We start from the raw sequence: 26,373 nt of genomic DNA on the forward strand, positions 1-26,373 counted from the left end.
GGTTTATTTAATAGAACCAGTGGAGCAAGTGGATTTCTTGCATGTCTGCCCCAGTGAGCTGAGAGTAGCTACTGGAAGTGCTATGTGAGCCTGTCAGGAAAGTGCCAGGGCTGAATCTGTCACGGCATGGTATGGGGAGGCAGGTGGTGCACATGTGCCATTATTTGTCCTTGTTCTTGGAAGCTTGTAACTCGGTGGTTTTACAGTCTTAAGCTCACGTGGGCCTTCTGTATGGACCAGGCTTCTTCTTTGATCACAGTTTGTGATATTTTCTATACCTATTTTAAAGGTGGCTCAGCCTCTTAAAGTGAAAGAGGGTCAGGAGAGATTTCTTACCAGTAGAATTATGGAGATTCTGTGCTTCATAATAAGCTCTGTTCTTGTCAACAATACTGATTTCAGTCCTCAGCCATAATTTCCAAAGTGTTCTCTCCCAAGCACGAGAATGGGTCCCCATATTTGGACCAGCAGCCTAAGGATCTTTGTTGGACTGTATTGGGGAAAAGGACAGGTCCCTGTATATCTAGATATAGGATATGACATCTGATCCATTGGAAATAGGATCTAATTCTAATAATAGGTTATGATTGCTGAGTATGTTGGGTCCTGTACGTAAGTGTTGTGTTAGTTGCTTTCCACAGTTCCCTAATGAAGTCATTATTATTAGGATCCTGGTTTTGTGCCGGAGGAAGTGAGCATAGAAGCTTATTAAGCTTCCCCAATGAGGTCACCCAGGCAGCAGGTGATGGAACCAGGATTTGTGTTGAAGCAGTCTGGCCCCAGAGAGCTTCCACATAACCTGTTGTCATGGTTGGTCAAAGGACATTTTCAGACTTTCACAGGAAGGGAATACACATTCACACTGAGAAACCCAAGTTCATATTTTGAAGCACCACTTTTCACTTCTCAGATTCAAGCGTGAACGTACCAAAAAAGGTACTGTTGTATACTTACATTAATGGGATACATAATGTCTTTAAAAAAGATGTTAGCAGCCCTAGGTATCATTGCCTAAATCAGTTATATTATTAGTGGTTGCAAAATGGTGTTACTCTAATTATTCGTCTTGCTTTATTGGCTTGAATACGTCTATCAAAGAAATTTTCTTTTTTTTTTTTTTTTGTGTAGAGACAGAGTCTCACTTTATGGCCCTCAGTAGAATGCTGTGGCCTCACACAGCTCACAGCAACCTCCAACTCCTGGGCTTAAGCGATTCTCTTGCCTCAGACCTCCCGAGTAGCTGGGACTACAGGCACCCGCCACAACGCCTGGACATTTTTTGGTTGCAGTTTGGCCGGGGCTGGGTTTGAACCCGCCACCCTTGGTATATGGGGCCGGCGCCCTACCCACTGAGCCACAGGCGCCGCCCTATCAAAGAAATTTTCTCCTGGTCAAATTACTTGCCTTTCTTGAGGTCACTTTGCCCAGGAAGGGCAAGGTCAGTTCTTGATGTTTCCCTATTTTATACCATATTCAGAATATAGTAGCACTTCTTTGTTGTGGTTTTGTTATCTGTGGTTTTAGTTGCCTTTGGTCAGCCGAGGTCCAAACATTTCAACTGGAAACTTTCATAAATAAGCAATTCATAAATGTGTTCTAAGCAGTTTGATGAAATCTTGCACCAGCTCACTACATCCTGCCCAGAACTTGGATTGTACCTTTGTCCAGGGTTCCCATACTGGGTGTGTCACCAGCCTATTTGTCACTTAGCGCCTGGCTTGGTTATCAGATGAACAGTTCGCAGGAAGGGTGAGTATAGTATAGTAGGGTAGGTTTTTGAGAGAGAGGCAGCATTCACATAATTTTTATTATAGCACTCCATTTTATTATTAGTTATTGTTTTTTTTGGTGTGTATGTTGATGTGTTTATGGGTTTCAGTGTACTGATTTGATATACAATGTGAAATGCTTACACTGAACTGAGTAACACATCCATCACAATGATACTAATTTCTTAATAGTTTGAAATGTACCATTGCATCGTGTACATTAGGTGAGGTCTCCCCAAATACCCTCCTCCTACCCCCACCCTCCCCTCTTTCTCCTCTTCTCTTCTACTTTCTGAATTATTAGTTATTGTTAATCTCTTAGTAATTTATAAATTAAACTTTATCATAGGTATGTATGTATAGAGAAAATAACCATGTGTACAGGAGCTGGTACTATCCATAGTTTCAGGCATCCACTGGGGGTCTTGGAACACATCCCTTGCAGATGGGGGGATAACTGTAATAAGTTGATTCCCCTTCTATATGTTTTTTACCTTTGACTTATATAATAGAAGTGCATTATCTACTTAAAAATAACTAAAATTTTTATTTTATTTTATTTTATTTTTTTATTGTTAAATCATAGCTGTGTACATTCGTGCAATTAAGGGGTACAATGTGCTGGTTTCATATAAAATCTGAAATATTCTCATCAAACTGTTCAACGTAGCCTTCATGGCATTTTCTTAGTGATTGTATGTAGACATTTGTATTCTGCATTTAGTAAGTTTCGCCTGTACCCATTCTAAGATGCACCATAGGTGTGGCCCCACCCTAACCTCCCCCCTCCCTTCCCCTTCCTTGGCCCTTTCCCCATATTCTTGTGCTATAGTTGGGTTATAGCCTTCATGTGAAAGTATAAATTATCTTCATAGTAGGGCTGAGTACATTGGATATTTTTTCTTCCAATCCTGAGATACTTTGCTAAGAAGAATATGTTCCAGCTCCATCTATGTAAACATGAAAGTGATAAAGTCTCCATCTTTCTTTAAGGCTGCATAATATTCCATGGTATACATGTACCACAATTTGCTAGTCCATTCGTGGGTCAATGGGCACTTGGGCTTCTTCCATGACTTAGCAATTGTGAATTGGCTTGCACTAAACATTCTGGTACAGATGTCTTTGTTATATTGTGATTTTTGGTCTTCTGGATATAAACCTAGTAAAGGAATTGTAGGATCGAATGGCAAGTTTATCTCCAAACATCCTTCCAGAAGGAACGTATTAGTGTGCATTCCCACCAGCAGTGTAGAAGTGTGCCCTTTCCTCCACATCCATGCCAACATCTCTGGTTTTGGGATTTTGTTATGTGGGCTACTCTTACTGGGGTTAGGTGATATCTCAAAGTAGTTTTGATTTGCATTTCTCTGATGATTAAGGATGATGAGCTTTTTTTCATGTGTTTGTAGATCGTGCGTCTGTCTTCTTTAGAGAAGTTTCTCTTCAAGTCCCTTGCCTACCCTGAGATGGGTCACATGTTCTTTCCTTGCTAATATGTTTGAGTTCTCTGTGGATTCTGGTTATTAAACCTTTATTGGAGGTATAACCTGCAAATAATTTCTCCCATTCTGAGGGCTGTCTGCTTGCTTTACTTGCTATGTTCTTGGCTGTGCAGAAGCTTTTTAGTTTCATCAGGTCCCAGTAATGTATTTTTGATACTGCTTCAATTGCCTGGGGAGTCCTCCTCATAAAATATTCACCCAGGCTGATTCCTTCAAGAGTTTTCCCTGCACTCTTTAAGTATTTTTATAGTTTCATGTCTTAAGTTTAAATCTTTAATCCAGTGAGAGTCTATGTTAGTTAATGGTGAAAGGTGTGGGTCCAGTTTCAGTCTTTTACAGATCGCCGGCCAGTTCACCCAGCACCATTTGTTAAATAGGACTGCCTTTGCAATTTCCCAGAGGTTCTGGTAACTTGTGTCTTCATTGTTGTTTTGGTCCAAAAATTTGGTGATTTCCTTTCTAATCTCATCTATAACCCATCTATCCTTCAGGATAGGGTTGTTTAGCTTCCATGTTTTTGTATGGGTATGCAGATTCCTGTTGTTATTGAGTTCAACTTTTATTCCATGATGGTCTGAGAAGATGCAAGGAATAATTTCTCTTTTTTTAAATTTGCTGAGGTTATATTTGTGGCCTAGGATGTGGTCGATTATGGAGTATGTTCTATGGGCTGATGAGAAGAATGTGTATTCAGTTTTGTTGGGATGCAATGTTCTGTAGATGTCTGTTAAGTCCAGATGTTGAATGGTTAAGTTTAAATCTAAAATTTCTTCGCTTAGCTTCTTTTTGGAGGATCTATCCAGCACTGATAAAGGGCTGTTAAAATCTCCAACTACTATGCAACTGGAGGAAATCAAGTTGCTCATGTCTGTTAGAGTCTGTCTTATAAATTGAGGTGCATTCTGGTTGGTTGCATAAATATTAATAATTGAAATCTCATCATATTGAGTCTTGCCTTTAACAAATATGAAGTGTCCATCCTTATCCTTCCTTGGTTTTGGTTGGTTTAAAGCCTATTGCGTCTGTGAATATAGTTGCAATGCCTGCTTTTTAATGCTTTCCATTTGCCTGGAGTATAGATGACCATCCCTTCACCTTAGTCTGTATTTGTCTTTTAATGTAAGATGAGATTCCTGTATGCAGCAGATACCTGGCTTGAGTTTTTGTATCCAGTCAGCCAACCTGTGCCTCTTTAGAGGACAATTTAAACCATTCACATTAATTGATAATATTGATGAGCCTTTCGAGAGTCCAGTGGACATTTTTAATCCTTTTGCGACTGTGGAAGTTGGAATTTGATCAAAATTTTGTGGGTGGGTTTACTTTTGTGGTGGAGGATTACACTGATATTTATGAAGGATAGGTCTGAGAATATCCTGGAGAGCTGGTTTATTTATGGTAAATTTCTTCAACATGTGAATGTCTTTAAAGTATTTAATTTCTCCATCGTAAATGAAACTCAGTTTAGCTTGGTACAGGATCCTGGGTTGAAATTCATTTTGTTTTAGGAGATTAAAAGTCGATGACAATCCTCTTCTATCTTGAAAGGTTTCAGCAGAGACATCTGCGGTTATTCTAATATTCTTCCCTTTGTAGGTGATGGATTTTTTTCATCTGGCTGCTTTCAGAATTTTCTCCTTCATACTAACTTTAGTGAAATTGATTATGATGTGTCTGGGGGATGTCTTATTTGGGTTGAGTCATGCTGGAGTTCTGAAACTGTCTTGCTATCTGAATTTCAAAATCTCTTGGCATGTCTGGAAAGTTCTCTTTCATAATCTCATGGAGTAGACACTCTGTGCCTTGTGAAGCCACTTCGTCACTTTCCGGGATCCCTATAAGATGAATATTGGTTTTCTTCAAATTATGCCAGAGCTCTCTGAGAGAGTGATCTGTTTTTGCCCTCCATTTCTCTTCCTCTTTGAGAGTTTGGGAGCGTTCGAAAGCTTTGCCTTTGATGTCAGAAATCCTTTCTTCTGCTTGCTCCATTCTGTTACTGAGGGATTCTACTGTGTTTTTCTGATCTTTGAGGGCTGCAACTTCTTTTCTCAATGTGTCAAAATCTTTGGTCATTTGGTCTTTGAATTTGTTGAATTCTTGAGATATCTTTTGGGTTACTGCTTGGAATTCTAATTCGATCTTATTTGCTATCCAAATTCTGAATTCGATTTCTGACATCTCAGCTATTTGTTTGTGTATGGGATCTTGTGCTGTGTCTGCCCCATTGATCATTGGGGGAGTTGATTTACTCTGAGTATTCATATTGCTAGAGTTTTTTTGTTGATTTCACCTCATGATTGTTTTTCACCATTGCCTCTGGCCGTCCTAAAAGTTGGGGAGGTGTCTGTCCAAGATTAGACCCCAGCGGGATCACTCTATTGTTGCTGGGTCTTTGTAGGGAGTTGCCCTGTGTAGTTCATCTGGGGCTGCCCCAGCCAGGGAGTTGTGGTTGTGGGCGCAGCTCCAGAGTGTGATACACCCGGATCCAGCAACAGGGCTGGGGGTGGTGCACATGGTTCTGGGACTGCCGGGTGCAGTCTGTGACTTTGGCACAGAGAGCCTAAGGCTCCAGCAGTGTCTGGCCTGGAGAAGGGCTCTGTACCGAAGCAGGGTGGGCTCCGGAGGGCACGCAGCTACCAGAGTCCCTGGTTAGACAAGCCGGCCGGTGTGGAGGCAGGGAGGCTACAGGAGGGAGGACCTGGGGTTCCGCAGCTTCCACAGTTCTGGTCAGGGCGTGTGGAGGCCTGGCAGGCGCAGGTCGTGGCTCAGCTCTTACCGAGGTCCGGCTAGGCACCGATCGCAGTCGCATTGCAGCTCCTATGGAGGTCCGGGCGGGAGCTGATGGCGGTCGCGGCCAGGATTCTTTACTTGTGGTTAGGTCAGGTGATTTTTCTTGGTATTATCGGGCACTTGCAGGAGATCTGCAATGTAAGGATTATCTGGTGGGGAGCTGGATGTGAACTGACTTCAGAGGAAGGAAGTGGTTCCTTGATTTCCCTATGCTGATGTCTAAAAGGAATGCTTGTTTTCTTGCCACATCCTGCTTTCAGGATGGAGAAATGAGAATGAATATGAATCAAAAAATCATGGCGAGAGTCACAATAGTCCAGATAGGTTTAAATCCTCCAGCAGCTCCTGCCTCCTCTCCGTCCTTCTGCAGCCACATGGCCCGTGGGACATCCTAAAAATTTTTTATATTGAAAATGAAACAGATTATTTTCAATTTAGTATTTTGACTGCATAACTTTAGCATTCCAACAGAAGGATCTAAAAAAATATGAAATTTAACTCTGTAGTTTATTTGTAGTAACTTATAGTATTTATTTAGAGGGGGAGGTACAGCATATGTGAGTCAGGAGCTTCTCAAACACAGCACAATCCTCTGGGTGGTCTCGTGCAAACAGACGGGTGAGGCGCCACCTCTCAAAAGAGGTCCTAAGTTGCCTCCAGGCTGCCACAGTCATCCAGGACACAAGAAGTGGAGCCGCCTTGCTGTGGATCTGTGGATAGAATGCCCGGCTGCGGGAATTGTGGGGAGTACAGAGGAACCAGTACCACAGCACCACAAAGAACCACCCAGATGAGTCATTGTTTTTTCTGTGCAGAAAAAAAAAAAAGAAAAGAAAGAAAGAAAAAAGAGGTTGGACTTTGTCATTCTGTTGCCAGTGACATATTCAGGGTGGGGGTGTGGTCTTTGATACTGGTTTGTCTGTCAAGGATCTTTCTGAGATAATTGGAAACTTGATTATATGGTGGGTATTAGATGAAATGAAAATATACCAAGACAGAAGGTGGAGACCCATAGCTGAGAAAGCTGGTGAAGACGCTCTCTACTGCATAATCTTGTTTGGGGCATGTAAAATACGCCTGTGTGTGTGTGTGTGTGTGTGTGTGTGTGCGCGCGCGCGCGCGTGCAACAGCGTCAGAGACAAGCTTCATTAAGGTGTTAAAATGGCCTTCGCTACAGGCTTGGAGTATACTTTTGTTTTCTCACTTTTCCGAGTCTTTGCTTTCTGATTCTGGACAGTGCACACCTGCTGCTATGGTAACAAAAATCACTTAGAGAAGCCGTGTTTTCAGTTGGAATGTCACTTGTCATATCTCTTTAGAAGAGTAATCTACCCGTACTGCTGTGTCCTGTGTTGTTTTCCTCAATAGAAGTTTCCACCGGTTAACACGTTCTATCTTTTGCTTATTTGTCTGTCTCCTGCTATTATTATTAGTGTGTGAACTCTCAGAGATCGGGGAAGTTTGTTTTTGTTCTGTTTACCCCCAAAACCTGGAAGGCTGTCAGGCACACAGTATGTACTTAATAAGTCTTCGTAATTGAATACGTGAATGGATAGTATCCAATTTGCATATATGTATAATTGAGTTTTATACTTGATGATAACAATGAGTTGCAGTCAAGTTTAGAAGTCACTGTGCTAAACGATTTTTAAAAGCTTTAACTGGGTATACGTATATTATATATACGGATATATATTTATAGATTATAATATATATAGTATATAGGTTATATGTAATATATATTTGATATTTTATATACATGTAATATGTATTATAAATATATATTATAAATAATATATAAATATATGTTCAATATATATAATTATATACATAATATATATTGAAGGGACAAGTCTCAAGGAAATAAAAGGGGAACAAGGGCTGGATGGGGGAGCCCTTCTCCCTTAACATGCTCTTTCACGTGAGGCTAATTTTGCATTCCTTCTCCAGATACCACGTGCATTTATTTTCCTGTGGTACTGAAAAGCTGTAACGTGGGATGTGTGTTGGAGGGAACGTGTGTGTTAGGGTTTTTTACCTGTTTTATTTCCTCTAAAGTGTACATTCTCAAGAGCAAAGGTCAATAAACTACAACTGCAGCGATTTTTTTTTTTTTTTTGGTTGCAGTTTGGCAGGGGCTGGGTTTGAACTGAGCCACAGGTGCCGCCCAATTTTTTTTTTTCCAGTCTGTGAGCTAAGAATGTGTTTTTACATTTACGGTTGATTTGATGAGTGTGAACTCTGATTCAGTGAAATGTTATCTCCCTCAACAAAAGGAAATTCATTCTTCTTACAAGTGGTGTGATTAAAGACAACCCTGATACCATTAAGACTGTGAGGAAGACTTCATTGAAGACCATTGTTATGGGTGTCAGGACTGCCACAGTATGGGAGAGAAAAGGGGTTCGAATCCAAGTACAAGAACTAGTGGGGGTTTGTAGCAGAGCAGGTTGGAGGATCACTGAATGGAAAATTACTCAGAGGAGATACCGCAAGTAGGCAGATTCTTGCTAAAGGCAGGCCAGGGTGATCAGATGTCTATCACATGGGAAGTCTTGGGGGAAGAGGGGTTGGATCCGAAATCCAGGAGGGGATTCCCTCTAAACTGACTTAGCAAGATTCTTGTTAAAACTGGACCCTGCAGGGATCAACACAAAAACCCAAGGTCCAGGCCTCTGAAGATCTCAGCGGAGCCTGACTGAAGCTTGGTGGAGGAGCCCGTCTTTGCCAAATGTTACTGTATTTTGAGTTTTGTCAATAATAATTGTGGCTATTCATTTCCTTCCTTTTATATGGTAAGTTCGTATGTAATATCTGGGACTTGCCTCTTTGCCTGCAAACTTAAAATACTATCAAGCATCTTAACAGAAGAAGTTTCTTGACCTCTTCTGTAGAGTTTTGGTGCTCCTCTTGTGAATTTTTTTTTTTTTTTTTTTTTTTGTAGAGACAGAGTCTCACTTTACTGCCCTCAGTAGAGTGCCGTGGCGTCACACGGCTCACAGCAACCTCCAGCTCTTGGGCTTATGTGATTCTCTTGCCTCAGCCTCCCGAGCAGCTGGGACTACAGGCGCCCGCCACAACGCCCAGCTATTTTTTTTTGTTGCACTTCAGCCGGGGCTGGGTTTGAACCCACCACCCTCGGTATATGGGGCCGGCGCCCTACTCACTGAGCCACAGGTGCCGCCCCCTCTTGTGAATTTTTACAGCCTTGCATTTTAAACAGAGTTTACTACTGACATGTGGACCTTGTGCTGCTTGCTTTTGGAGAGCTGGCTACAGGCAGAAAGCGCCTCTCTGATGTAGCTTACATAGTTTCCAGTTTTTTTCTTGGATGTTTTCTGCTATGCATCTGATGTCTGCCTGCCTGTAGGTCTCTGACTGCCTTGTCACCTTCTTCCCCTTACCCTACCTCACTATGAACCCTAGAGCACACTTACCTTTAATGTCGAAGCTCTCTGCCCCGATCAGAGGGACCCTCTCACTCCTTAGCTAGACTTACTTCTCGACCTAATAAGCAGGTGCGATTTATGCAGCTAAATGTGGTAATTTGTGACATAGTCAATAGAAAATTCATCTAGACCTTTCAGAGGCTATCTCTGTTTAAAAGGATTTTTCCCTTCTTTGCCCTTTAAATTTCTACGTGTTTTTACAACAAAGTTCAGAAATGTGCTCTCTTATCATCATACTTTTCAACAACACTCAGGCTTTGTATGCTCCTGGGATCAGCTTATTCCTTTCTTCTGTAGCACCTGACACTTGGGGTGCACCTGTGTAACATTAGTCTTGAAGTCTGTTTTTGTATCCTTGTATCACTCCCAGCACACAATAGTTCTTCAAATGCATTCTGGAATAATGAGTAATAAGTCCTTTATCAAGAACTTGGAAAAAAGTTGGAAAAAAAAAAAAAAAAACTCAAGAGACCCACAGTGACCTCAGTATGGTCCCAAGAGAAACTCTCCATTTGATTAAAATGTCAGATAAACTGCCTTTTACTGTATTCATAAATATTAAGTGTTCCATGTTCTTTATGCTGCATGAAGCTATTGTGTTCCTAAGATAAGATGAAGAGCTATTTAATAAACAGGTTCTCATTTCCAGGCATTTTTGAAAGACATCTAGTATGGCATTAAAAACCTTCTAGTTTTTCTTAATTAAATACTATTTAATTTCATGTAAACTTGCAGTTTAATGCTAAAGCAGATATAAAGAATGCAAAATAGGACCATGTGTGCTGGCTTACACCTGTAATCCCAGCAATCTGGGAGGCTGGGTAGATTGCTTGAGCTCAAGAGTTGGAGACCAGCCTGAGCAAGAGTGAGCCCCCATCTCTACTAAAAATAGAAAAACTAGCCAGGCACTGTGGTACTTGAGAGGCTGAGGAGAGTAGATCTCTTGAGCCCAGGAGTTGAGGTTGCTGGGAGCTATGACGATATCATGGCACTCTATCCAAGGTGACAGAGTGAGACTTTGTCTCAAAAAACCAATGCACCAACAAAAATTATCCAAAATAATAAGGAAAAAACAGACCTTTATTTTGAAATATCAAGTCTTTGATACAAATGCCTAGAAACTTGAAAGATTGTTTTCAGAAATTAAGTGTAACCATGTAACCACACAAATACACACAACAATAATGAACGCTCAGCAAGACACTGCCACACACTCACAAGAACACAGCTGTGAGACACTGATATACCAAGGTTATGAAACCTTACTGTGTTGTTTGTACAGTGCTGCCAACATAGGTGCATGGTGGCAAGTTTGTGAATTTAATTGTCAGACTTTTGCAGAACCAAAGGCTCAGCTGGTCATTCCAGAAAAAGTTTCCAAATTGCTTTGAAGGGGCTTTAGGGATGGCGTCAGTCCATAGCTTCCCCAGGGGAGTACTTTGAAGGTGACCATAGCGATCTTCAGCAATGAGCTGTGTAGCACTTTTTCTAGGATGAGTTCACAAATCTCATTGTCAGACCTCGTATGCTAATGTCACAGTGGCAGTGCTGTCTTCAAATCCTGGCATCCTGACATTCTGGCACCCAATCTGTGGTTGCACCCAGCACACTTTTGCCTGCAGGCACCTGACAGCTACAGTTGAGCTTTTTGCAGAGTGTGGTTAGCCGGCCTTTGCACTGTCATCTCTCAGGAAAGTGTCTCGATGAAACAAATCCTAGGAATGTTCAACTCAATGAATATGAATACGTGTCTTCAGTTTAGAACAGTTGATTAGCAGGCTGTGCTTTCTGGGTGCATTTGGTCAGAGAGCTCTTTCAGTGGCTGTTTCTCTTGATGCCTGTTCTGCTCCATAGGTGGGTCTCTTGTTTGGAAAGTGGTGCAGTGTTTCAGACTTCAGGCGTGTCCAGGCTGTCATCTTGCCTTGCCATTGGATACTACTTGTACTGTTAATTAAAAAGTATTGTCTCAATTTTGTTTTTACTCATTTTGAAATATTTTAAACAGTATCTATGAAGTTATGGGTTTAAATGAGTTTCATTTATTTTAACGTATTAGTAATTAAAAAATATACTGGAGATGTTCCTGGACCCCAGTGGTGTGGGTAACAAACAGTTCAGAGAGTGGTGAGGTGGGGCAGTTTCTGTTGGCTTTGTCAGAAGACTAAAGGGTGCCCGACCAGGTTGGGAATCAATCCGCAGGCACTGCCAGATGAAAATGTCTAGTGTCAGTGTTACCATCCAGCTGCTCTGGTCTTAGGATGTACGCATGAGGGCCTGCTTTAAGTGCCTTTGCCCACATTCAATCATGTGCTCACAAAAGCCTTGTGTTTTTGCGTAGGGATGATTTATCAATGAGGTAACTGAGAGGTTAAGGATCCTGATGTCACAGTTCAAATTCAGGTGTTGTGTGTCTCAGAGTCCACCTTTGTCATGGAATTAAGCGCTCAGTAATTACTGGAGGGGGCAGAGATTGGAAAAGTGACACCAGACAAAAAATTGGTTCGGGTCACCAGTCAGGGCCCCAAAACAATTCTTCCTCCCCTGCTGACCTTCTTTTCTGCATTTGGTGGTGGGTTGTTGGGCTAAGATGACCATGGCTCTTCAAGAATGATTGTGCTAAGGACCGTCTGAGTATGTTATTGGGTACAGGGGACTTTTGTTTGGTTGACATGTGAGATACGCACATGTTGACCAATGCTAAAAGTAACACTTCTGTTAAGTGACAGGGTGAGGTTTTTGTGTAGAATTTTGCAAATTTGTAAGAGGAAATGTTAGCCTTCCTGTATGAAGGGAGAAATGGGTTAGAAACGGGACTTTCCAGAGAGGATAGAGAGAAGATGACGGAGACCTCTGCTTTTAGAAATGACCCCTTTGTACCCCCAAGGAGATATCTAAAGAACCAGGTTTCTTTACTTTTTAACCTTTCCTTTCTAAGTTCTGTCAAAAACAAGCAATGAAACATAAAAATAGGAATGGACCCCTAAGGGACTGAAAGTGAGAGGCCCAGAAGCATTGAGGACCTCGTGGAATAAATAACGCAGGTGGGATCAGATTGGTGGTAAAATTCCACAATTCCACAGCAAGGGAAATTACTACCCAATGGAGACAAAAGCGGGACTCCCAGTTTGGCTCAGCAGGGGTTGGTGGTAGAGTTTGCTCTGCAACAAAGCCGTTTAGGAGTTTTAAACAAACTGGGAGAGTTGTCACAGAATATACTGGGGGGTGACAGTAGCAGGAGGGAGAAGTTGTAGCTGGTGCCAGGCGACTATTGTGTCTCTACTTCCAAGGACGGGAGACTTCTGAACCTTGGAGTAAAGGCAGTGAGACTATCCATTCAGCATTATTTTCATTTGTGCTAAAGCAGCGGTTCTCAACCCGTGGGTCGCGACCCCTTTGTAACAATGAAAATACATCCTGCTTATCAAACATTGGCGGCGCCTGTGGCTCAGTCGGTAGGGCGCCGGCCCCATATACTGAGGGTAGCGGGTTCAAACCCGGCCCCGGCCAAATTGCAACCAAAAAATAGCCGGGTGTTGTGGCGGGCACCTGTAGTCCCAGCTACTCGGGAGGCTGAGGCAAGAGAATCACTTAAGCCCAGGAGTTGGAGGTTGCTGTGAGCTGTGTGAGGCCACGGCACTGTACCGAGGGCCATAAAGCAAGACTCTGTCTCTACAAAACAAGCAAACAAACAAACAAACAAAAAAAAACAATTCATAACGGTAGCAAAATTACAGTTACGAAGTAGGAACGAAAATAATTTTATGGTTGGGGGTCACCACACCATGAGGAACTGTATTAAAGGGTCATGGCATTAGGAATGTTGAGAACCACTGTGCTAAAGAAACCCTCTCCAGCAACTAAGTCTGCTCTACCTTTGTAAAGATGTGCAGGGAACCGAGAGGACCACTGGACGTTTGAGAAGAAATCAGCATAACCAGAGGTGACTGAGTTAGTCCCATGGAAGCACCAGGGAAAAGTTAACACAAGAACTTTTTAATTGATAGTTTCAGATACAAGAGAATAGCGGTTGATAAAGCCAAAGGCAGTTTCCTGGGCAAGGTAGGGAAAAGGAAGAGTTTTTAGAAATCAAGAATGGGATCGTAATGTTAAACAGCCAAGGGGCTTGGGCACAGTTGATGGGCTGAAGTGCAAAAGTGCAACTCAGGATTTATGAAAATTAGTGGTCTGGAAAATTGAGCAGAGGACCGATTCCAAAATTGAAAGCCAAGGAATTAGGATGAGAATTATGAAGCAGAATTAAAATGTATGGACATGGTGTCTAAATTATGGCGTATACAACTAAGGATCAGTTAGAGAAGGAAAAAATTCTTCAATTCTCAGATGCCATCGACAGTCAGGTCCCTGTTTCCAAACGACTTTGCAGCAAGGAAGCTGGAGAGACTTACTCTTCAGAGTTCGTTTCTCTAAAGGCGTCTGCTTTTTTTCTCCACCTCATGAAATGCTGCTTCCATAATGCTTCTGTCAGCCCGGGAGCCTTCCTGTTTCAACTTCATCTTAGTCTCATAACCATTCATGTTCTGCATCTAACTCATTTAACTCAAAGCTTTTCCTTTGAAAACTTCCAATATAGGTGAACGTTGAATAATGGGTAGAACTCCTATATGTTTTTTATTCAAATTTGCCTGATTTTCTCATGACTAGCATTTTACTCCTTTATCAATTATTTTTTAAGATATGCACACTAAATATACATAGTCTTTAAAATCATTTCTGAGTATATTGCAAACAACTAATTCCATAGCTTTTTTTTTTTTTTTTTTTTTTGCAGTTTTTGGCCAGGACTGGGTTTGAACCCGCCACCTCCTGCATATGGGGCCGGCGCCCTACTCCTTTGAGCTACAGGCACCGCCCTCCATAGCTTTTTTAATAAAAGTGATCTTGACTTTTCCTTTAGCATCTTTGGTTGTGATTTTATAATTTGGATGTCTATGAAGAGATTGAAGTTTTGAAGTTTTGCGTTTTTCTACTTGGTTAATTTAACAAGCTGTCCCCCTCCCCCAATTTAATTTAATCATGCAGCATTGGAAGTTTATCTGCTTGTGTTATAAGTCAGCTGGCAGCTTACCAGGGATGCGAGCTGCTTGAGTGATAGTTTTCTGTGAGTCATGAATGAATCCCTCCCACCTCTCCTGAGTGTTAAATTCTGCAAGATTTACTATTTCTCTGCCTTTAATTATGCTGACAGTTGTGGAATATGCAATGTTCTGTTCCACAAATGTTTACTTCAGTGCCCCATCACAGTGAAATCTTAAAGTATACACATTAAGCGATAATTAAAATCCAGACTAAACTTAAAATTCATCCACAGCTTGTGGGTTTGCCCACCATCACAGCTCCTGACAAAGGTCTAACTTCTTCCTTTTTCTGACAACTGGAAATTTCTTTTGGTATCATTTTTAAGGCATTCCTTTTTTTTTTTTTTTTTTTTTTTATTTTTGGCCGGGGCTGGGCTTGAACCCGCCACCTCCGGCATATGGGACCGGCGCCCTACCCGTTGAGCCACAGGCGCCGCCCTAAGGCATTCCTAATTTCACAAGAGTTGCAATGTGGTAAAAGTATCTTTAGGACAAGTTTATTGCAATATTAAAAGAAAAAAGTATATCAGACATACTCTGGTAGAATTTTTGATTTTAAAAAAGAAAAATTCTATAAGCCTCACAGAGTAGAAAGAGGGAAAGTGGGACCGAGATTTATACTTTTATCTGTACCACTGGAGGCCAGTAAATTATAGATGCTGTATCATTATCTCCTTAGGGAAGGATCTTTGAACACAGAAAGTTAAACCCAGTCATATTTTATTTCATTCATTTATGGAACAGATGCTGTGAGCAACTTGTCAGTTGGGTTCTTTGGGAAGCACATGGGAGGGTACAGCTCGAAGCCCAAGACATTTACTGGGGGAAAGGACTTCGAAAAACGGAGAGGAAAGAGAAGAAGGCGCTGGGAAGCTCTCAGAAGGGACTGCAGGCCAAGCCCCTGTGAAAAGATGGGGACAGTGGGACTATGGATTGGGTAGGAGAGCCTCAGACTGCCGTGCAGATGTGGAAAGGGATTGGCCAGCCCAGCAGAAGCTCTGGTATGAGGAGGACCGCGTGGAGTCTGTGCTGGGCAGAGAAGGGGAGCCCTGTCTCTGCTGTTGTGTTTGTTCATTGGCTGGGAAACTGCTTGCCAAGTGTCTGAACTCTGCTTGAACATTGAAAACGGAGGCAGACCCTCTGGACGCCTGCAGATGGGGGCTGTCAGCTGACTGCTGTCCTGTCGCACACGCCTCTTTCAGAAGGAGAGGTGAAGGGTACACCTCCCTGGCTGCAGCCGACACTTAACACCACCTGTATCTTAACTCTGCCATCGTCTGAGTGCGGACCCAAGCAAGTTACTGAACTTCTTTCCTCTTGCGAGTTTTTACTATTGTTTTGGAGAAACTACGAATAGAGTTCTTGTGAAGGAGTGGATATTCCCCATGAAGAGAGTGGCCGCAAAATAGGATGGCTCAGATGTTCAGCATTATGTCCTTTTGTGTGTGTGTGGTGTGATGGTCAAATTGGAACAGATCTCTACACTTCATGAATTTCACCTTGTCGTGGGAGACATGATAGATGCAAAAAATGCCTGAACAGCGTAATTTCAGATAAAGATAAGTGATGTAGATGGGTCCCGTGAAGGCAGAACATTCTGTGACATGCAAGAGCTACAGCATACCATCCAAAATTTTGTTCTGCAAAAATGAATGAATGAATATATATAATATCTAGTTAAAGAGAGACATTGCTGAACAAAGTAATTATGATTATGACTATATTTATGTACATGTATATGTATATATAATCACCAGTGCCTTGCAGAATTAAACATAATTCTAAACTAAGGATTATTCAAATTGATGGGGAGTTCTGAGTTCAGTAGATACTTTTATTTTTACTTGCTAGGAAGAATTAATTTAGAAATTAGCACTTGATTTGCATTGACCTGAAAACAGAATGAGCAGGATTGACTAAAACAGTAGTCGCTGGACTTTTGCTGTAAAGAACCAGTTAGTAAATATTAAGGATTACAGGCCAGAGTGACTGTCGCCTCTGCCTGGCTCTGCTGCCATCACGGCATGAAGCAGCCCTAGACAGTGTGAAACAAGTGAGGGTACTCCTGTTCCAGTGAAACTTTATTTAAGGACACTGGCATTTGAATTTCCTGTGATTCTCATGCGTCATGAAACTTTACTCTTCTGATTTTATTTCACCCACTGAAAAATGTAAAAGCCATTCTTAGAGGTCACAATCTATAAAGGAAACGTCGGTTAATCTGGCTAACCTCTGGACCTAAAATTTGAAGAACGTTAGGAGTCGCTGTTTTCGTGAGTGCACTACATGAAGCAAAGCACCCCACTTCCTTTGTGAGGAGTTCCCTTTCCTGATCCCTGCTCACCACAGGTGGCCCCGCAGGTTTAGGATGTGTGCCCATCAGCGACTCACCTGCTGCAAACCTAGCTGACTTTTCTTCCTCTTTTGGCTGCCTTTCTATACTTGATGGCTATTGTAGTAACACACACACACACGCACACACACACACGGTTATACTCAGTAAATCTGACACAGCGTCTGTGAGTATCAGTACGATTTGCATTATTAATGCTTAAACAAATCAGGACTGTCAAGGAATGGAAACTTTTAATAGAGATGTACACGTCTTGATTGTTCTGTGTGAATATCCGAAGACCTCCTCCCCCTGTGCCCTGCAGCCTTCCATCTTCCTGGTAACTCATTTTGTATATAGACTACCCCCCTACCCCCAAATCCCATAAAATCCACTGTTACTGGAACCAACCAATAATTAGCTTTTGCAAACAAATAGTGCAATGAATAATTTTGTTATAGAAATACATAATTACGTAACATAACATGTAGTATATTTTGTACAAGTGCAAGTATAGCTTTAGAATACATTTCCTGAAGAGGAATAAATGGATCAAATATTATATATGCACTGTACTTTTCCGCTTCTGGCGACTGTACTGATCTTAGGCCAACTGTGAGTGGCTGTTTCCCTGAGAATATAAAATATGTTAGCACATTTGTTCCCCACTCTAATTGATGGGTGGTATCTTCTTTTACTGTTACTGACATTTCTGCCCTGAGTGAGGTGGTATATCCCCTCATGTGGTTGTGATGTATTGGTGTTTACTTTCATTGAACTTTCTGTTGAGGGTATATGCCAGTTTTTCTATTGGAGAGTTTATTTTCTTAAATGTTTTCTAAGACCTTTTTATGCATTTGGAAATTTTGTCCTTTTTTTTCAAGACAGAGTCTCACTTTGTCACCCTTGGTAGAGTGCCATGGCATCATCATAGCTCACAGCAACCTAAACTCTTGGGCTCAAGCCATCCTCTCTTGCTTCAGCCTCTCAAGTAGCTAGGACTACAGGTGCCCACCACAAACACCTGGCTATTTTTAGAGATGAGGGTCTCACTTCTTGCTCAGGCTGATCTTGAACTCCTGAGCTTACGCAATCCACCTGCCTCAGCCTCCCAGACTGCCAGGATTACAAGTCCGAGCCACCTCATCAACCCTGTCTTTTTTTTTTTTTTTTGAAGTTACTTAGTAAATGTGGAATGTAAATGTCTTAGCACAATAACTAAGAAAACGCCAGGAAGGCTGTGTTAACCAGTGTGATGAAAATGTGTCAAATGGTCTATGAAACTAGTGTATGGTGCCCCATGATCACATTAATGTACACAGCTATGATTTAATAAAAAAAAAAAATAGAAGTTACAAATACTTGTTTTAACATTGCTTATGATTTTAAAAAGTCAAATAGAATGAAAAAATGTACTACATTTTAAAGTGTCCTATTTGCTCTTTTCCATATTCAGGAAAAACCTTAATTATGCATGGCTCTGCCTTCTGTTCATTTTCCCTTTTGTCTCTTTTGGAGGCCTGTCTCTGCCTTCATCTTCACAAGGCCCCGCCTGTGTGCGCTTCCCCACTTTCTCTTCTAGGGACACCTGTCACTGGAGTTAGGCCCCAACCCAGGATGCTCTCATTGCTGATCCTCAACTTAATTATGTCTGCAAACGCTCTTTTTCTGAATAAGGTCACAGGTTCACATTCAGGTCAGACTCCCAGGTTCTGCGGGGACCTCTCTTTCCACCCACCACAGCCATTCAAGCCACCACAGCAGCCTATTTGATGGTTCATCTGATTTTTCCCTCATTTGATGCCAAGAATTACATTCTTGACATTTGATTGGAATATTTAATGTTCTTGATGTATATTTTTAAATTCCTCTTAAAAGGGAAATAATTTTGTGCCTTCTTCCATATGAGGCTAGATAATTAAGTTCACAAACTCACCCTAGAAAAAGGGCTGCCTATATCATGGCTGAATATCACCAGGGTCACCCTGGAAGTGCTCCCTTTGGGAAGCTATGCACTGACCCTAGCGCCTAGTCCACCCTTCAAGATACTATTTCTAGGATGAGTTCATGAACTTCATGGTCAGACCTCGTACAATGACAGCTGTGATGGCTATTCGGGATAAAGACTTCCAAAGTTGCTTTGAACTAGGTGCTGGTATGAGTGCATCTTCCCAAGAGGAAGTACTTTGAAGGTGACCATAGTGATACTCAGCAATGAGGTGTGTGGCACTTTTTTCTAGGATGAGTTCATGAACTTAATTGTCTAGCCCATGCAGGGTGTGAGTGCTGTTAATGGCTTTCAAGGATTCCTTCTGTTCCTGGAGTTGCAACAGCAAGTGAAAACTTCTTTTTTTTTTTTTTTTTAATTTTTCTTTTTTGTAGAGACACAGTCTCACCTTAGCGCCTTCAGTAGAGTGCCATGATGTACACAGGACTCACAGCAACCTCTAGCTCTTGGGCTTCTGCGATTCTCCTGCCTCAGCCTCCCAAGAAGCTGGGATTACAGGCGCCCGCCACAACGCCCGGCTATTTTTTGGTTGCAGTTCAGCTGGGGCTGGGTTTGAACCCGCCACCCTCTGTATATGGGGCTGGCGCCTTACTCACTGAGCCCACAGGCACCACCCGCAAGTGAAAACTTCTAATACTACTTAATTTTTGTTTCTTTTCCTCCATAAGCTTTTGGTTTTCTTAACTACATGTCTTTATGAAGTCTTATTCCTTTTTCACATCCCAGGATCAGTGCCATACCAAACCAACTCGGGACCGTGTTAAATGGTAACAATGGACGACAAATTCTTCTTTATGGTGTTGAAATTCAAGAGGTGCGAGCCCGGAGTAGCATTCCTAAGCGTTGTCTATAGATCATGTGCCGTTAACATCATTAGTAGAGAACAGGAATGGGTATATATACGCTTTATAACTTTGGTCAAGTTTTATATTTTTCATTTAGTTGCCTCCTAGAAAGTTTGAGATTTCAAAGATGTCAGCAAAAATATTGATTATGGATGGGTTTGCGGCTTATAATGATACATGATATTATGCATTCGCTAGTCCACAGTCCCCCGTTTCAGAACCGAGTATAAAAACTGTCTGCAGAGGAGATTTATTCATACCGATCCCGTTTCCTTGCACAAAATCCTTAAACACATGGAGTAATGTGTAGACTGAATATATTAACTTGAGGTTGTAAACTATATTTTTAAGGTTACAGTTATAACTTTTTAAGTGTGATGAAATGTCTTCCTTTTTACTTTCCTCAATAAAATCTATCATTTATCGTACTAAAGCTTTTATGACTGAGCAAATGACAGTCCTTTTGCTGAAGCATTACTAAATTGCACTGCGTGTAATTTAGTCACCACCCTGGCAGTTTTTTACCAGCCACTTGTGATATTTGGGTTTCATTTTTCACTCAGAAACAGGACACTAACGCTATTGGGGTTGGTAGTTTGTATAGTTTTCTATTTTTTTTTTATTGGTTATAAATGCTCAGTCACTGCAAAGTTCAGTGGTTTTGCTTACTAAAACATGAATAATTATAGAAAATTAAAACTAGCTGTACGGGATGTTGGTGATCATTCTAGTCTACTTCTTTATCCTTCTTAATGAAGGGAAGTATACTTAGAAAAGTCTGTATTTTGAATATAAATAAATGTGACAAACTGAGTCATTTATTCCTGCCACGATCTTGAGTAACACGCTGAACTCTGAATATCCCCTTGTCCTTTGCACTATGTATAGTGAGTATAAAGTTGCTGACATCAGTCCTTACATAAATGTATTTTGAATATAAATAAATGACTCTTTTTTTATTTAGAGGCAGAGTCTTACTTTATTGCCCCTTGTAGAGTGCTGTGACGTCACAGCTCACAGCAACCTCCAGCTCTTGGGCTTAGGCGATTCCCTTGCCTCAGCCTCCCCAGTAGCTGGGACTACGGGCACCTACCACAACACCCGGCTATTTTTTATTGCAGTTTGCTCGGGGCTGGGTTTGAACCCACCACCCTCGGTATATGGGGCCGGTGCCCTAATCACTGAGCCACTGCCCTAAATAAGTGACTCTTTAATCTCAAGGGATACATTATTCTTTACTTGTTTTTATTTCTAAGATATTCTTACAGTCAAAATTAAGTCAGTTTTTCAAGCTGTACATAGTTATTAAGATTCTTATGTTTATCATTAGGAGGGAAACTAAAAAAAGTCTTATGTAGATATTCAAAAGATACTGCTAGATTATATAGAATGAAAGAGAAATTAATTAAAACATCACCACTAAAATAATGATCATTTTGATGTATTTTCTTTCCAACTGTTTCTTCTTTTTTTTGGTCTGTCCAGATTCTTTTTAATTAATAATATCATCAATTTTCTTATTTGCTTTTTAACCGACTGTAAGCATTTTCCCCTCAAGTTTTCTTTGAAAGAACAATTTTTTAATGAATGCCTAACGTTTTATTTTTGACTGTATCATAATTGGTATTAACTCTTACAGTCGACCTCACCTCTTTGTTAGTTTGTAATTTCTGTCTGCTATAAATCATGCTGACATAAAATAGTAGAATATGCTGTTTGTTAGATTCGGTGAGTGCTAGTGAAAGATTGTGCCTGTTTAGAGCAGCGAGGTTGGCAGGCTCCTGGAATGCTATTAGGCCACTTGAAATCTTGGTCCAGAAATGTCTGTGGTCATGTGAGAGTCTAATTTTGCTTTGCCCGTGCTACTTTTCTTTCAAACACCTTTGCCATTATTGATTAGAGATGATGGTATTGTATTTTCGTTAGAAAGTTTTTGATCTCCACGTTTTCTTGGTTCCAGTGATTGAAGTTTTATTCTTGCTATACTAACAGCTGGAGAGGGACAGAATCCTGCAGAATAATATAAAATAAAACCTCCGTCGCTGACCACCTTCCTACATTGACCACCTCCTTAAGTTGACCAGACATGCACCACATGTACCTATCAGTACAGTGGGCCTAGTTCCTTATGTTGACCACCTCCGTATGTTGACCAGTTTGTTACAGTCCCGTGGGTGGTCAATTTACAGAGGGTCTACTGTACTTTACAAGGTATATCCTGACTTCAGAACCACTGAAGTGAGAGACGATGTGTGTCTTAGAATCCAGGGAACAGAATCTGAATCATAATGGATGCTCATCAAATGTGTCATGCATTTTCTCATTTCCTTCTAGTGTTTGTGAGGTCTGTCCTGTTTTTCCCATTTTGCGAATGAGGGAACTCTGTCACAGAAAGGGGGTATGACTTCCAAAGATCAGCTAGCTTGAAATCCATACAGCTGGGGTTCAACCCCAGGTGTGCCTGACTTGAGGCGTTCCTAATAATCATCCAAAAAACGCTCTGACTTGTTCATCTACATGAGCAGAGATTTTTTTTTTATTCCACTATATCAAAGGAAAATCATTTTTTTTTAAATATTTTTGTTTTAATGAAAATAATCTAAGGTTCTTTGAGACAAAGTGAAAATGAATGCCCCAAATCTTATGATGCAGAGGCAGGCTCTGTGAACATTTGTATGTACAAAGAATTGCTGTGCTTCATGAAGCACCAAGTCACGCTGTCCCCATCATGAGAAGTACTTCCGGACCGACTCTTGGGGCATGTTGAAGAACATGGTGTTTGCAGTAAAAACTGCTCAGGTTCAATATCTAGCTCTGTCTTTTACTAGTGTAAATAACATTTATTTTATTCTTGGGTACTTTGGTGTTCTCATTTTCTTCACTTTCCTATCACCACTTCCTCAGATCAGGTAACTGTAGCATTTTCACTGTATTCTTGGAAATTTTTCATTGACATTCAGGCTGCAAAAGCTGCAGACAGTTACAAAGCCTAGCTAGAGAAGGGGCGGGATTATAGAGTCTCTTCTCAGACAAGTCTGCTGTCAACGTGGTCTTGATTATGACTTCTTTTAATCAATGTTTGTTTTCAGTTCATTTTTAAATATTTTCTCATTATATGGGTGCCATATTAGGGTTCAGCCACCTGTGCATGTGAGTGCCTGTGGAAAGCATATTTTTACCCACCCTTGACAGTAAAACAATATAAACAATATTCAGCATGATTATAATGATATCTAGAAGATACTTTATTTCTTTACATCAGTATTTTATAGATCACATGTTAAGGCTTTTTTTTTTTTTTACATTTGATTCTAGTTTTAAAATAAATATTCAACTTACATAAGTTGATTAATTATGTAAATGTACAGAGCATTCTGTATGCTTATGTTGAACTTAGACCTATTACCTGTCGACTTTTCTCTATTTTTATTTTAAAGGTTCTGGCTGAGTGTCATTTACAATGTGACAAGATGTATGAGTGAGCTATTTTAAGTAGTTGATTTCAAAAAGAAAGGGGAAGATGCTTTCTTTTTGTCAACCAGCTAAAAAAGTCGGGTAACAAGTGATGTTTTAGCATTCTTCATAGGTTTAAACATAATGAGCTAAATTACTTTGATATTGATGTTGTATGTTAGGCAACTTATTTTTTTTTCCTGCCATTTTTAGGATTCTGAGTAACAATAAGATATCGGAGCTGAAGAATGGCTCATTTTCTGGATTAAGTCTCCTTGAAAGATTGTAAGTATTCTTTAATTATCATCCCTTATTATTTTATTTGATGCATTTTCATTTTAAACCTATTACTGAACTCGCAGATATTCAAAACTAAAATTGAGTTTTTCCAACTTTGTTTTTTTTTTTGTAGAGACAGAGTCTCACTGTACCGCCCTCGGGTAGAGTGCCGTGGCGTCACACGGCTCACAGCAACCTCTAACTCTTGGGCTTACACGATTCTCTTGCCTCAGCCTCCCGAGCAGCTGGGACTACAGGCACCCGCCACAACGCCCGGCTATTTTTTTGTTGCAGTTTGGCTGGGGCTGGGTTTGAACCCCCCACCCTCGGCCTATGGGGCTGGCGCCCTACTCACTGAGCCACAGGCGCCGCCCGCTTTTCCAACTTTTTATTATGAAAAAATTTCAAGAATTGAATTGAACAAACAAGTAATTACCTAAATTCTGGAAAGGGCCAGAAAGTAATTTAGGTTTGTGGACCATGTGATTCCTAGTTGGTCACAGTGACTCTCCTCTGAAGTGTGAAAGCAGCCGTCACTACCACGTCAGTAAGTATTGCACGTTAGACAGTACTTAGGGATACAAAGTGAATTGATGCGGAGTCTCCAATAAAACTTTATTTACAAAATAAATTGTGGCTCATAGTTTGTTGACAGCTGGGCTGCTGGCATAAAGCATAGATGCTGTTTTGGAATTCTGTATCATGAAATGTGTATGCCTGGTAGGAAAGTGTGGTGGAATTTATTTAAAAAAAAAATGTCAGGGGAAAAACTTTTAGGTAAACTTTGATATTCTTTTTTTTGTTTGTTTGTTTGTTTTTTGGTAGAGACACAGTCTTACTTTATCGCCCTCAGTAGAGTGCTGTGGTGTCACAGCTCACAGCAACCTCCAACTCCTGGGCTGGCGATTCTCTTGCCTCAGCCTCCTGAGTAGCTGGACTACAGGTGACCACCACAATGCCCAGCTATTTTTTTTGTTGCAGTTGGGCCGGTGCTGGGTTTGAACCCACTACCCTCAGCATATGGGGCCAGTGCCCTACCCACTGAGCCACAGGCACCACCCTAAACTTTGATATTCTGATGTCTTTGAATGTGATTTGTTTGTTTGTTTGCTTAGTAATTAGCTCTGGGTTTGCTTGTGATCCCTGGCCCAAGGTGCTGCAAGTAGCACCGTTTTTTGCATTGGTGAATTTTAGACAATGGATATTAAATTTGCAAGGGATAATGTTTTAAGTGCTTCTAGTACTCATGCATTTGAGATACAACTTCGGAACATGTAAAGAAGCCACCAACTGTCTTTGTCTTTCTTAACCCTCTTTGCTTCACTTTCTCTGCTTCTCTCTGTGGCTGTGTCCCCTCTGGCTTCTCCTGCAGTTGAGCTCTTACAGGACTCATTGCTTTAGTTACCAAAGTGCTGTCTGGGCATGAACCATCTAGAGTCCTGTTCTCTTCGTCTGGACCAGATGACTTGAAGTTAGGTTATATATGCACCGACATACACACATGTATGTACAGGCAGTCCCAAGTTACAAACATCCAACTGATATGTGGCTCATATGGACGGAGGCTATTACAGGGACTAGATAAAGGTACCTGTCCCACGTGATGTGCAAATTTAGCTGAAGAACAAACCTACGGAGCCTATCTCAGTTGTAACTGGGGCCTGCCTGCACATAGGAAGTGAGTACATTCCTGTTTACATGTGTATACAAACACATACACATGTGTATAAGTGTGTATGCATACAAAAATGTGTATACACGTATGTTTTCAAGTGTTCTTGGCATAGTAGTATTTAATCGTCAGATTTTTGTTTTGCTGTTTTCTTTTAACTATTCCTATTTTTGTTCCACATGGTCTGTGTGCTTCAGAGAAGGCTGCTGGCTGCACCTATAGCTCCAGGTCCGACCAGGCCAAGGACAGTGCTTCATGCACAGGCCACGGGCACTGGTTTGGGAACGGGTATTTGACCCAGTTTGATGGATGTGAGATGTACGTGGGCTTTGAGGGAGGTAATTTCCTCACTGTCACTGGAAAAGATAGTTGTAGTTGTCTTTGATACAGAAGCCATCCTGCTGACTGTCTGAGGCTGAAGAGGGGACCCTCACCTAAGCAGGGGGGAGCCGGGAGGACCTGCTGAAGTGTGATTGCCTCTGGACCACTAGGACTGTGGGAGGCAATAAATTCCCGTTATATTTTCTGTTCCTTGCAAAGAAAAGTCACTGGGTTGGCAAACACCCTTAGCAGACAGTACATCGTCAGGCATTTGGTAGGTGCTTAAATGACGATTGAAGAAGTTCATGTTGTCTTCCCTTTCCAAAAGGAAGGATGGCAAAAACTCCTAGGATATAAATGGCACCTGTTGTGTTCAGGAACACCTTTTATTTTCGTCACCTAAGATTGATGTTGTTCATGTATATCATGAAAAGGTGATAGACAGCACGCCTGATGCTCTATGCTGTGTTGTGAATTACTCCTCTTCTTACATTTATTTTTGAATTTCCCTTGTCTTTGACCTTATTGGCAGCCGTTGTGATACTAGATCTCTGTACTTGTTAGAAACAAATTAAATCGCCATTTTGGGTGATGTTAAGATGCTGTGATCATTTTTAGCTTGGACCTGTTTAGCTTGAACTTATATCCCAGAATCCTACCGTTTTCTTTTGTGGGACCATGTGCAGGTAGGTAGGTAGGTAGAGGAAAGAAACGGAGGGAAGGAAAGAAGGGAGAGAGGGAGGAAGAAAGGAAAGGAAAAGATAAGAAATAAAAGCAAAAAAAAAAGAAAGAAAGAAAAAGAACGAAAGACATAAAAGAAAGACAGGGGGCATTCTATTATTGAGGGCTTCGAC

General features: G+C 41.2%; 1 protein-coding gene across 2 annotated transcripts in view; it reads left to right on the top strand.

The window, feature by feature from the left end:
* ADGRA3 (adhesion G protein-coupled receptor A3) overlaps positions 1-26,373 on the top strand; it is a 105,729-nt gene that overhangs the window by 16,868 nt on the left and 62,488 nt on the right. For both annotated transcript variants that reach the window (XM_053577782.1, XM_053577783.1), the window contains exon 2: positions 23,461-23,532. In XM_053577782.1, the coding sequence (XP_053433757.1) occupies positions 23,461-23,532 (72 nt within the window). The remainder of the gene's footprint in view (positions 1-23,460; positions 23,533-26,373) is intronic.

Source organism: Nycticebus coucang, chromosome 23 (assembly GCF_027406575.1).
Source record: "Nycticebus coucang isolate mNycCou1 chromosome 23, mNycCou1.pri, whole genome shotgun sequence".
NCBI classification, from domain to species: domain Eukaryota; kingdom Metazoa; phylum Chordata; class Mammalia; order Primates; family Lorisidae; genus Nycticebus; species Nycticebus coucang.